Source organism: Cnephaeus nilssonii (genome assembly GCF_951640355.1).
Source record: "Cnephaeus nilssonii genome assembly, chromosome: 14".
NCBI lineage: Eukaryota > Metazoa > Chordata > Mammalia > Chiroptera > Vespertilionidae > Cnephaeus > Cnephaeus nilssonii.
Window position 1 is genome coordinate 43,821,547 of NC_137085.1, and position 12,582 is coordinate 43,834,128.

Below are 12,582 nucleotides of genomic sequence, written 5' to 3' on the forward strand. Positions count from 1 at the left end.
CATTTGGGCTGCTGTGGAAACGAGTGATCTGACTCAGACCGGATAATAAAATTAAAGCTACCTGTTCTAGGAAGCTGGCACTAGTGATGGCCTCCTCCATGTGCTCCTCGTCGGACTTCAGAACCGATTTGATGTTTTCCACAAGTTCGTGGATGTCGGGCGTCATGGCGCAGGAGGACTGCTCCAGGAACCTGGCCACCAGCAGCTTGGTGTCGATGTAGGACTTGTAATCTATTAGGGACTGCGGCCTGCACCTGGCAGCTCTGGGTCGCAAACCCCTCCGCAGGGTCACCGCGGCCAGATCCGGTCTCCCCTCCGTCTGGGTGGCGGCTTCACAGCTGAGCACGGGAGCGGCTGTGGGCAGACAAACAGCACGGACCCGTTGGCCAGGCCCCTGCGAACACGCGCCTGCATGGGAAACAGCACGGATCGCTGAACTCGGCGCGGAAAGCACATGACAAATGCCAACAGCCATGCGCATCTTGCTTTTCATTTTGCCAAAGGAAAAAAAAACAAACACACAAAACCAACAACTATGACATGAGCTTATTTCCTGATGTCGTTCCAACAGGATATGTCCCCAACCCATTTTTTTGTGCCACGGAAAACACTACCCCCGCGGTAAAGACAGGTGATCGAGAGGGGCATCCCGAATACAAACCGCGGCGGAGCAGCAGTGTCATGGGGTGATGACCAATGTCTGGGGATGGGTGGGCAAGCAGACAAAGCGTGGCTGGCTGATGGAGACACGTTCAAGGGGGAGGATGAAGGAGCCGCTGAGAGGCAGGGGCTAAGGAAAGACAAGACTGGTGGGATGAGGGGAAGGCTCTGTGCACGTGGACTGTACCTTTGTCCTAAACATCCGCGAGGGCACTGTGCTGACATGTTATCAGTGCTCGCACCGGGGCTGTAGGCAGCGCTACGGCTGACGATTACAGAAAGAGAAATCTAAGTGCAGGAAAACTAGGTCATTCCAGAAGTCAACAGGGGGCCTGGGAAACCCACCACAGGCTCTCACTTCCACAACTACCTGCTTTAGCGAGAGTGGAAGGGTGCAGGGCACGGCTGCCCCGCAGGCGGGTGAGGTGGGATGCAGGCCTGGCTCCCGTGTGTCCAGAAGCCGGCCAGCAGCCTTCGGTGCGCGCGGCCCTGGAGGTTTCAGTCTGCGAAGGCCTGCTAAGCAGGATCTGAGAGTCAATGAGGAAAGGAAGCAGCGGGTGGGAGAGCAGGTGGAGAACGGAGGCATGAGGATCTGCAAACAGCGGTGAGCAGCGGTCCTCCTGGGCTGCCACAGGCATGTCACGGAGCCGGGACCTCCCAGGAGCACTCCCTACAGACACTCAGGTGTGAGCACAGGGGCCACACCAGTCCCTTGAAGGCAACCTGGTCCCACAGGTAAACACGGGTCATCCTCGCCCCTGCAGCGCTGCAGCATGGGAAGGGATTCTGGAAAGACCTCTCTGAGCTGCGCAGACAGCAACGTTCCCGGTGAAGCCGGCAGGTGACCAGCTCGAGTCCTCAGCTTGCCAGGTAGGGCAGCGACGGCAGTGAAGGAGGGGCTGGGAGCGGAGGGCCAGCTGCCCGCCTGCTGGGGTGGCAGAGGCGCTCAGTCCCAGGAGCAGGAGCGGGGGACGGGGGGTGGAGAAGGTGGCGAGGAGTGCTTTCTGGTTCCCACACTGTCAGAGACTGGGGCCAACAACACAGGCTGCCAGAGGGACAGAACCAGAATGAAGGGGTGACCCAGGCCCCGGAGAAGGCAAGGTGAGAGCAGGAGAGCGAAGGCACTGGTGAGAACAGGTCACCGAGAGAAGCCGGTGTGCACAGGATTACAGAAGGTTTTCATTTTCTTCCTTTCGTCCCTTTATTTTTTACAATTTTCTACACTGGAGACATATTTGGAGATGTTCAGGTATTCATATATTCAAATAACATCTAGACACAAACAAACTCAAAACAGAGAGGGAGGGGATGCAGTGTGAGTTTCACTCTAATCCAAAGTTCTTAAAACAAGGTGGGATTTAAATAATGCAATCCATTCGTACTCAGCAAAAAGATAACTAATATTAAATTATAGAAGAGGGAATACAAACAAGACCTCCCTTTGACCTTTCCTTGAGAGAGAATGTGTATTCCCACACGATCGCGAGCACGTAGAAGTCAGAAAGAGGTTGGCGTCATTTTCTTCATGTAGTACCTACCACAGCATCGTCTGCAACCAAATGCTTTTGATGACAATGATTTAAAAAGAAAAACACTCTTGCCCGCAAGTGTGGCTCAGTGGTTGAGCATCAACCTAGGAACCAGGAGGTCAGGGTTCAATTCCCAGTCAGGGCACAAGCCCGGATTGCGGGCTCGATCCCCAGTAGGGGGCGTGCAGGAGGCCGTCGATCAATGATTCTCATCATTGATGTTTCCATCTCTCTCTCCCTCTCCCTTCCTCTCTGAAATCAATAAAAATATATTTTAAAAAACAAACAAAAATAAAATAAAAACACCCCACCAGCTTAAAAGATGGGGCAGATGTATATCCCTAATGTGCGTGCAGAATATCTTATTTCCTCAAGGCATCTCTGGAACTGCAGGGCCCTGGGTGGCCGGAGCCACCTGCTTGCACGTGGCACCTGGAGGCAAGCAAGTGCTCTGTGGGAGCCTGGGGGCCGCCTCACCTCGCTCTGCAGAAGGATGGAACACAGGGTCGCTCTTCGACCTTGTCATCGTGGGCGGGAGGGCTCTCCGGCTTCTCCCGGGATGTGGCTGGTCTGAGTTGGCAACTGAAGTGGATGCGCCTTCTTCTCCAGGTGTGTTAGGAATGTTCCCATCTAAGTATTTTTTTTTAAGAGGAGAAACAAAAATTATTTTGCCAGCTGCAGCCCTCAAAAAATTGGGCAGGAAACACCTGTGAGCCCAAACCTGCTGGGGCAAGGGCCACACAGTTAACAACATTTGCTTAGGCGGCTGGCCCGAGAAGTTTCTATTTCCCGGCACTGTGGGAAACGCTGCCTCTCTAAACCACCACTCCAGACCTTAGACAAACAAAACCTTCGCTTCCAAATAATGAAGCCCTGCCCAAATGTCAGTTTTTCCTAAAGGTGCTCAGTATCTTCTCCAGTGAAGCATCCTGGTGAGAGAGAGAGTGTGCATTACCGTACGATCGCCTCGGCGTGGGAGAGCTCCGAGCCGTCTCATACCGTTCGGGACGGGCTTGTTGGGTGGAAAATAATACCTGCAAAGGTGAGGGGCTGCCCTGTGGGCTGCAGACCAAGCGCAGGCAGAGGGGTATCTGCAGGCTGGGCCATGGAACTTCTGTTGAGCCAAGTTAAAGAGCCAGTAGCCACTAAATGCATCAGTGAAACCACTCTGGAATTGGGTGACTTCTGCTCGGGTAGTAATACTTCTGCAGGTATTATTTTCCACCCAACAAGCCCATCCCGAACGGTATGAGACGGCTTGGAGCTCTCCCATGCCAAGGCGATCATGCAGTAAATAAAAATCACATCATTGTGAGCCTAAGCTGTGGGCTGGGAAACTTTTTTTAAGAAGTGAAAGAATGGGAGAACATTCTGATAAGGGTTAATATATATAAGGAACACATACAACTTAACAAAAGGAAGACAGCAATCCAATTTAAAAATGGGCAAAGGACCTAAATAGACACTTCTCCAAAGGGGACATACAGATGACCAAGAGACATATGAAAACATGCTCAAAGTCACTGATCATCAGCAAAACGCAAATTAAAACGACAATGAAAACACTTCACACCTGTCAGAATGGCTACCATCAACAAATCAACAAATGACAAGTGCTGATGAGGATGTGGAGAAAAGGGAACCCTCGTGCACTGGTGGTGGGAATGCAGACTGGTGCAGCCACTGTGGAGAACAGTATGGAGTTTCCTCAAAAAAATTAAATATGGAACTGCCATTTGACCCAGTGATCCCACTTCTAGGAATATATCCTAAGAAACCCAAAATACCAATCAGAAAGAATGTATGCACCTCTATATTCATAGCAGCACAATTTATAATAGCTAAGATCTGGAAACAGTCCAAGTGCCCATCAGTACATGAATGGATAAAAAAGCTGTGGTACATTTACACCACGGAACACTATGCAGCAGTAAAATTGAAGGGCCTCTTACCCTCTGAGACAGCATGGAGGGACCTGGAGGGTATTATGCTAAGCGAAATAAGCCAGTCAGAGAAAGACAAAGTATCACATGATCTCAATAATATGTGGAATCTAATGAACAAAATAAATTGAAGAACAAACTAGATCCAGAGACACAGAAGCACGGAACAGACTGTGGAATCTCAGAGGGAAGACGGGGGTGGGTGGGAAGAGATCAACCAAAGAAGCTGTATGCATGTATCATAACCCATGGACACAGACAACAGGGAGGTAAATGCCTGGGGCAGGGGGCAGGGGTGGGCTAGAAGGGGTCAATGAAGGAAAAGGGGGGACATATGTAATACTTTCAACAATAAAGGTTTTTAAAAAGAAAAAAAAATGGAAGAATTACAAACATACTCAGGAAACAGAGTGCACTGTGCAGTTCTACATAAGACAGAAGGTGAACGGGACAGAAACCCAACTCCAAATGGTGCTGCTGAAAAACCACCTCTGTCTAAAGAGCTGAAAGTTGATCCATTATTTATCACCATGTGCAATTTTGTCCTGGTGGACAATTTTCTGGGGCACTTAAAACCTCTCCAAAGAGAGAAAGCTGCAACAATGTCCCCTTAAATTACAAAGATAAATACAAACCGACTCGAATATTTAATGCAGGACTGGGAATCAAAATTCACTGCATGTGAAGGCAGCATGACCTGAGCACGATCTCACAGCAAATCACCCTTGTAAGAAATGGAATGCTTTTTTTCTCTTCAAAACAGTTCATCTTATTTTAACAGAAGAAAAAAAAAATCTTAGGTTGGAAAACACAGGAATGCCAAATTAAACTCTAATGTATTTCATAGGTCCCTGAGAATAGTCTGGTAACTCCTAACAGATTCTAGGGATATCTGTATTTCTGTTCAAGGTTCTCTCCCACTTGTAAGCCCGAAACGTTGATAGTAGTTTTGCACCTGCCAAGGCTGTCGCTCCAAGAATATCTGACCTCCAACAAAATACCCCCGAGATCATTATTTTATCGTGTTTTAACTTACTGCCTCACAGGTGTGGGCAGTGACCGTGTGTGTGTGTGTATTACCTTGAGTCACTGGCACGCCGATCGGTTCCATCGGGCTGGTGGCGGCTTCTGATCCCTCTGATATTTGGAATGAAGACGTCTGCATCACAGGAAAAGAGAGGGATATTGGTTGATATTCAACTCAAGCATCAACTGGGCCCAGTGAGCTTAAAAAGATCTGCAGAGCAAACGGTCTCCCATTGCTCTCTGTACCCAACGCGGCTTTTCCTACTTGCGGTCAACACACCAAAGCGAACCTGCGTGGACAGTACCTGCTCCCGGTCTGTCTCGTGCACCACAGCTTCGTACGGAGGCGGGGGGTCCAGAGGACAGAACACCTCCACGCCTTTGATTCTCGCTCCGTATATATGCGGCAGGGGGATCACGTCGGGACCAACCATCCTAGGAAAAGCATGTTGGCATCAGGAAGCACGTTCTACAGACAGGCCAGCCAACCTGGCGGCTCCCGCATGCTGGCCTTCGCCTCTAGATGCTTATCCTTAGGCAAGTGGCAACGCATCGTGTGCGATACCATCGTTCCTTTAAGCCCACTGGCAAAAAGCAAACAATAATCCCTGAGACAGAAAGCAGGTGAGCGTTAGGGGGCTGGGGGGAAGGACGGAGTGGGGGAGTGGCCGGTGGATGGATACAGAACTCCTTGGAGGTGAAAAAAAATGCTTTAGAACCAGATGGAGGTGATGGTTGCACGTGAATACACTAAATGCCACTGAATTGTGCATTTCCAAATGGTTAATGTCACCTCAATTAAAGAAAAAACAAAATTAGGGACACAGAGGAACTCAATTATTTCTGACATGACACCGTTCTTACCTGGGTTTCTCTAATGTCTGATTCGTGGAAGAAACTCACTACTTGTTAAATATTTTTGAAAGGATAAATACATTTTTAAAATAAAGCAAACCACATCAGAGCTCAGAGACAAAGCAGCACACACAGCAGAGGGAGCACAGAGCGCCCCCTCCTGAAGGTGGCCGTTCACCAAACACTGATTGGGCGCTTGCTGCACGCCAGGCACTGTGCGTACTGTCCTGCGGGTGAGGGATCCTTGACAGCAGAAAACAAACAAAAAACCCACAAGATTTCCTGCCAGTGTCCACAGAAAATCACACACACACACCCACACACACACCTACGTAACAAAGAACCTACATTTTAAAATAATAGTTAATAGTTAAAAAACTGAACTACCAAGCAAAATAGAGGCAGACTCATAGACAGAGAACAGGCAGACAGCTCTTGTTGGGGGTCGGGGGTGGGGAGGAGAGAGGATTGATCAAAAAAGAATAAAAAAAGAGAGAGAACTCAGGACATGGACAACACTGTGGTGATGGCAGGGGTTATGGGTGGAGGTGGAAGAGGGGATAAATAGTGATAGGGAAAATATTAAAAAGAAAAAATTAAATTAAATTAAATAATAGTTAAAAATATGTGGAATTTTGTACCTTTTAAAAAATATCTTTAAGTTGATTTCAGAGAGGAAGGGAGAGGGAGAGATAGAAACATCAATGATGAGAGAGAATCATTGGTTGGCTGCCTCCTGCACGCCCCACACTGGGGATCAAGCCCACAACCCAGGCATGTGCCCTGACTGGGAATCAAACCCTGACCTCCTGGTTCATAAGTCAACGCTCAACCACTGAGCCATGCCAGCCGAGCAGAAGTTTGTACCTTTTAATGAAACTCCCAATTATAAAATAAGTCCTGGGATGTAATGTACAGCATGGCGATTATAGTTAATAATACTGAATTGTATTGGAAAGTTGCTAAGACAGTAGGTCTTAAAAATTCTCAAGGATGCATCAGCTAACCAGACCTATTGTGGAGATCATTTGCCATATATACAAATGTCAAATCATAATGTCTCACACCTGAAATTGTATCCAATTTCAATTGTACCTCAATTTTTAAAAATACACAGAAGACCCCAAAAACCTGTATTCAATCCATGGAGTCTTGGAGGATGAAAAAAATAGATAACAGCAAAGTGTAACGTCTGTTCTTGAAACGCAAACACGGACACACACTGAAGGAGACGAAGGAGAAGACGGTTCTGGAGCCGCGAGCGCAGGGCACTGCTATTTTGGAAAGGTGCTCTCTGGATGTCATGCCCGGTGCCCATTTTCAAAAATGCGACGGGTGGAGGAAAAGAAGTTGAAAAAGATGTAATGTTCTTTATTCCTAACAGTTAAACTTCTGGAATTCTGGGATGTAGAAGAATGAGACTTCTGCAGCCTGAATTAAAATAAAATAAAATAAAATAAAATAAAATAAAATAAAATAAAACAAAGCAGAAAGCTCTCCCCTTTTCCCCTTGATCTTTGTTCGGAAGGAAGACTGCCATCCCTGAGAGGGAAGGGAGAAGGTTATATTTTGACACCGGATTGCATGGATAGGTGCAGCTCAGTACGTAGCTCATAGTATGTCGAAAGAGAGGCGCCAGCCTGGAGGGTCTCTCCCAGGGGCATTGCGGGGGGGGGGGGGGGGGGGGGAGGGGTCCCTGGGAAAGTTACCAAGAAAGGGAGATTAGATTCTCCCTCTGAGCAGGATTTGCCCATGATTCCTCCCCCACGCACCAATGCAGCCGAAGCTGTTTGACAGTTATAAACGCCAAGCGACTCCAGCATCCAGATCCTTCCGGGGCCTGACTGCAGATGCTTTCCGGACCAATGCACACGGTGACCCGTTTACTCCATGAGCCCTGGGCACCCCTCCTGTCCTCTCCTCACGCCCTAACCCTAACCTCATGAGCCATCTTCTAGCCCTCACAAACGTCTCCCCTCAGCCAACTCTGCAGCATTTCCTCACTGCTGGGCCCCGGCCTGGAAAGTGAACCCCTGTCTGTCTGTCTGTCTGTCGGTCAGCTCTGGTGGTCCTTGTTTTATATTCCCAGCACAGTGGCTACTAATACAGTACATTTACAGAGAAGAAAGGGCTTCCATTTTAGACCCTAAACTACAGAAATTTCTTCAAGAAGAAAACTGACAGAGAAGAGGGGACATACTTTATCTAAATTGACCAAAAAGACAACAACAACAACAACAAAAAAAACAAGAATAGCTTCTCTGGTTGTTATTGAAACGACCAGGAAAGCCTCGTTTTGATGGGAGATGCTGCTGCAGCTGCAGAAAGGAAGTCCCCTTCCTCTCAGGCGGCTTTCCCGCATTTATTTCCGTTTCCCTCTGTGGGTAAAGAGGATCTGTTTGTGGGGAACGGGTCTGCTCTCTCCTGATCCTTCCTGGCTTTCACCGGGAGAGGTTTCCAACCATGGTTGGCCCAGGCCTCCCCTCTAGAAGTTCTGCTCTAGTGGCCGGTGGCGGGGTGGGGGGGTGGGGGGGTGCGGGGTAGAGGGGGGGGGGCCCAGGCAGCTGCAGGCTGTCAGTGCCCCCGGGTGATTCCCAATGCACAGCGGGACTGAGAACACCGCCAAAGGAACCGGTGCCTGGTGGCCGAAATGAAACCCTGTCATATCTGGGAAAGATGATCAGATTTTTACTAAGAACGAGTGTCTTTAGAAAACTGCTACCTGATAAGGCAGAGGTAAGATTAAGGGCTAAACGTTTCTTAAAAGCAAGGAACATGCCAATAACATTTTAAACAGAGCAACTAACAGGGACAGAGCGCAGTGGAAGCTTCTCATTTTCTGAAGCTTTTTTATGGCCACATTCTTGTAACAAGCCTCTCAGCGGCCCGTGACCACGCAGGTGGATGAGGAGACTGGAGCTCGGAAATGGTAGGAGAGCCACCCAGGGTCACCCCTTCAGGAGACGCCAGAGCCTGGGCTCTTTCACGTTCATCCCAGAGTCTCCAGGAAACCTTCTCTGCTTCGTGCTCCTGAGCCCTGAAGGTGAACAGGGAACCCAAACAGATCGTGCGGAACATGATCCTGCCAATAGGCCTCGAGAACTCATCCGAGGGGGATGCAGCAACTAATATGCCCTTGACCAAAGCCTGATCGTCCTCTGTGCACTGGGAAAGCTGCGTGCGCCCTTTTCCTGGGCACATGGTGGTAGCGCTGCTGCCCCTGGATGGGGGAGCCAGGCGAGGGTACCCTGCCCAGCAGCCTAGCACTGGGTCACCCTGAGGGTGGGTTCGGAATCCCGTTAAGAAAGCATATGGCCCAGCTGGTGTAGCTCAGTGGTTGAGTGTCGACCTATGAACCAGGAAGTCACAGTTCGATTCCCCATCAGGGCACATACCCGGGTTGCAGACTCAATCTCCAGTAGGGGGTATTCAGGAGGCAGCCAGTCGATGATTTTCATCATTGACGTTTCTATCTCTCTCCCTCTCTCTTCCTCTCTCTGAAATCAATAAAAACATATATATATTAAAAAAAAAAAAGAAAACAAATAGGTGGGCTTTGTCTTTGCTTTTAAGAAATGCCCAGGTCCACCTGCCTCTCACGCACTTCTTTAATGTTCTATAGCAGGGGACATCCCATGGTACAATCAGGTCCATGTTCACAAAATATAGGGTGTCACAAAAATGTATATGTTCACTTTGAATAATTATAAAGTCAGTGTTTATTAAACTACATCTCCTTTTCAAAACTGAGCCATCCGCTGTTAAATGTGTACACATTTTTTGGGACACCCTGTAGTTGAGAGAGTCTCCTTTCTGACTCCTAGCTCCAGCCCATTTCTGAGAATGGGGACTCCCCGGGGTAGTGGCGATGGTGCACAGCCCCCTCCCGGACGGCAAATCGATTCACTCAGTAGATAACCGGCGCTTGGACAGCAGCCGGGACTGCAATCGGGCCTCTGTTTATGACAGTAACTTGAGAAGCCCTTTCTCAAGGAGAGACCAATGCATGAAGCGGTTGTATTTATAGAAGTTAAATAAATAAACCTCTTCGGAGAGGTCACAATACCTAACAGGAAATGGGGAGCCTCTATTGTGTGAAAACACTTAACACAACCGGTTATGGAAATTTTTAAATAACATTCATCAATATTTTGCCTGCCTGCTCCCAAGAAAAGTTACCAATTGGGATTAAACATCTAGGGTCTACAAAGTTGATTTATACTGAGAATCTAGCAAAGTGGATCAAACTTAAAAATATCTCGGATAGAGTATGTATAGAGAGGTGAATAAATTTAGCCATTTTAAAAAAGAAAGTGGGCTGTACGCGGAGATGGTGGAATTTCGGAAATGGGAGCGTCTGCCCATGGAGATGTGCTCTAGGGCTCCAGGTACGTGGTTCAGGCCCAGCAGTGTCTTCTTCCTCACCAGCCTGTTTTGCTTGAACACCCTCCCCCCACATTCCTTCCAGAAAGTTCTGAATAGCAATGCCCTTGATGAGAAGCGTGCCTGTCTTCTTCCAACCTACATTTGGCCAGGGCCTGTCTTGGGACTCAAAGGGACAAATCCAGAGATGCATGTTTACCCTCCTCCAAGAGTGGAAATGCCCACCCTGCTAACCGTGACTGTGGAGGAGCAGGGGAGAGGAAGGAAAGAAAGGGAGGAGAAGGGAGGGGGAGGAGGGGGAAGGAGGAGGGGGGCTGCCCCACAGGCACAACTCCAAACCCAAGCCCACATGAGTCACTCTCCCTTTCTGCTACTACAGGAAACTAAATCTGTCTGTTGCCTCCTCTTGGGTCAACCAAGTGCTCACCCACGGCCTCAAGGGCCAAGGGAGTCTTCCTGTTGAAGAGGGCTTTTCTCTCCCGAACCATGAAACACCAGGCAGTTAACCCTCCCATGAGCCCTCTGCACGCAGCCTGAGATTGGGCTAAGGTCTTAGCAAACGTGTCCTAACGCGCACAAAGAATAAGGGTTTTGTGGCGGTCTCCATGGCCCCTATAATTCTGGGCTCATTTCCTAAGAGACTAAGGAGGCTGTCTTGGCCCCTGAAGCTTCAAGCGTTCAGTTCCTCGGGCCACCCCAGCCCATCCGACCCGCCAGCAGCCTCCCCCTCTGGCTCTGTGGTCATCTCTACCTCCATCTAGGTGGGTGGCCAGGCGGGGGGCCTGGGGGGGGGGTTAGGTATGACTCTAACACAAGGAAGAGAGCATTAACAGCATCTGGCGGTAGCTCCCCCTGTCGACCTGTTCCAGAGTCACTTTTGGCTGCCCCAAGCACTAGGAAATGGATTCCCAAAAACCATGCCTGGTACCAAATTTGACAACCTTCCACCTGTACCTCAGAGATTAAAAATTAAAAATTCCTGAGCCTCTGAATATCAAGCTAAAGACACTTGTCTTTCTGTAGAATTCAGAGTTTCTCTTTGGAAGCTTAAATATGGTTTTGTTTATCCTCTAAGTTCAGCTTAAGATCACCTTGTCCAGGACGCCAAGCCTGACCGGCTGACTCTTCCTTCAAGCTCCCTGCGGCCCACCCAGGGCAGGGTCCTCCTCGGTGCACGTAAGTCCTCTCCTCTGAGCACCACTTACTGGGTCCTAACCACACTCACTCTGCAGGGCCTGGGCTGTGAGTTCCTCCATATGCAGAGGGGGTGGGTCTCACTCATTTTGAATCTCAGTAACTCAGCACAGTGATTAGTTAGTAAGCAACAGAATGGATTAAACGTTTGTTGAATGAATAAAGTCATTTCTTAGAGAGTTACAATTCTAGCACTTGGTAACAATCAGAGGAAGATTTGCAGCATTTCATTCTCCAAATAATAATTCCTGAGAGTTAAGAAAACAGATCATCAGCCCTAGCTGGTTTGGCTCAGTGGATACAGGGTCGGTCTGTGGACAGAAGTTTCCGGGATCAAGGGCACATACCTGGGTTGCAGGCTCCTCCCCAGCCCGGCCCCGGTCGGGTTTCGTGCAAGAGGCAACCAATGTGTTTCTCTCACATTGATATTTCTCTCTGTCTTTCCCTCTCTTTTCCACTCTCTCTAAAAATCAATGGAAAAATATCCTTGGGTGAGGATTTAAAAATATATATATATAATAAAAGAAAAAGGAAACAATCAAATTTGGAGCTAGAATTTGAAAACGACAGTAAGCCTAGTGTCTATTTTTTCTAGACCAGAGAGAATTAATTAATAATTCATCACTTTTTAATGGCTGGAAAGAACTGCATGATTTGGGGACCTGCTGATGGTGTTATAATGAACATCAATTTGGCCTAACTGAGCACGTTTCCAGGGCAACGCAGCTCTCAATCATGTCAAATTACAGCCGTTATCTCCCTGGGTGTCAGTTTTCCTGGGAAGCTAATTGAAATTGAAAAAGTATATCCTTAGGTCAAGGTCTGACTTTTCTTTGGTTTCATGCAGTTTATCAAAAAGAGAGAGAGGAAGAGAGAGAGAGAGAGAGAGAGAGAGAGAGAGAGAGAGAGAGAGAGAGAGAGAGAGAGAGAGAGAAATTTTAAAATCCCCCAAATAACACAATCTGTCCAGATTTAGGAGAAAAGTCCAGAGC

General features: G+C 48.4%; 1 protein-coding gene across 1 annotated transcript in view; it reads right to left on the bottom strand.

Annotated features, from left to right (window-relative positions):
- ENTREP1 (endosomal transmembrane epsin interactor 1) overlaps window positions 1–12,582 on the bottom strand; it is a 54,437-nt gene that overhangs the window by 3,803 nt on the left and 38,052 nt on the right. The window contains exons 4-7 of the mRNA XM_079790838.1: window positions 5,464–5,607; window positions 5,213–5,291; window positions 2,667–2,819; window positions 62–354 (exon numbers count right to left, since the gene is read on the bottom strand). Coding sequence (XP_079646964.1) covers window positions 62–354; window positions 2,667–2,819; window positions 5,213–5,291; window positions 5,464–5,607 — 669 coding nt within the window. The remainder of the gene's footprint in view (window positions 1–61; window positions 355–2,666; window positions 2,820–5,212; window positions 5,292–5,463; window positions 5,608–12,582) is intronic.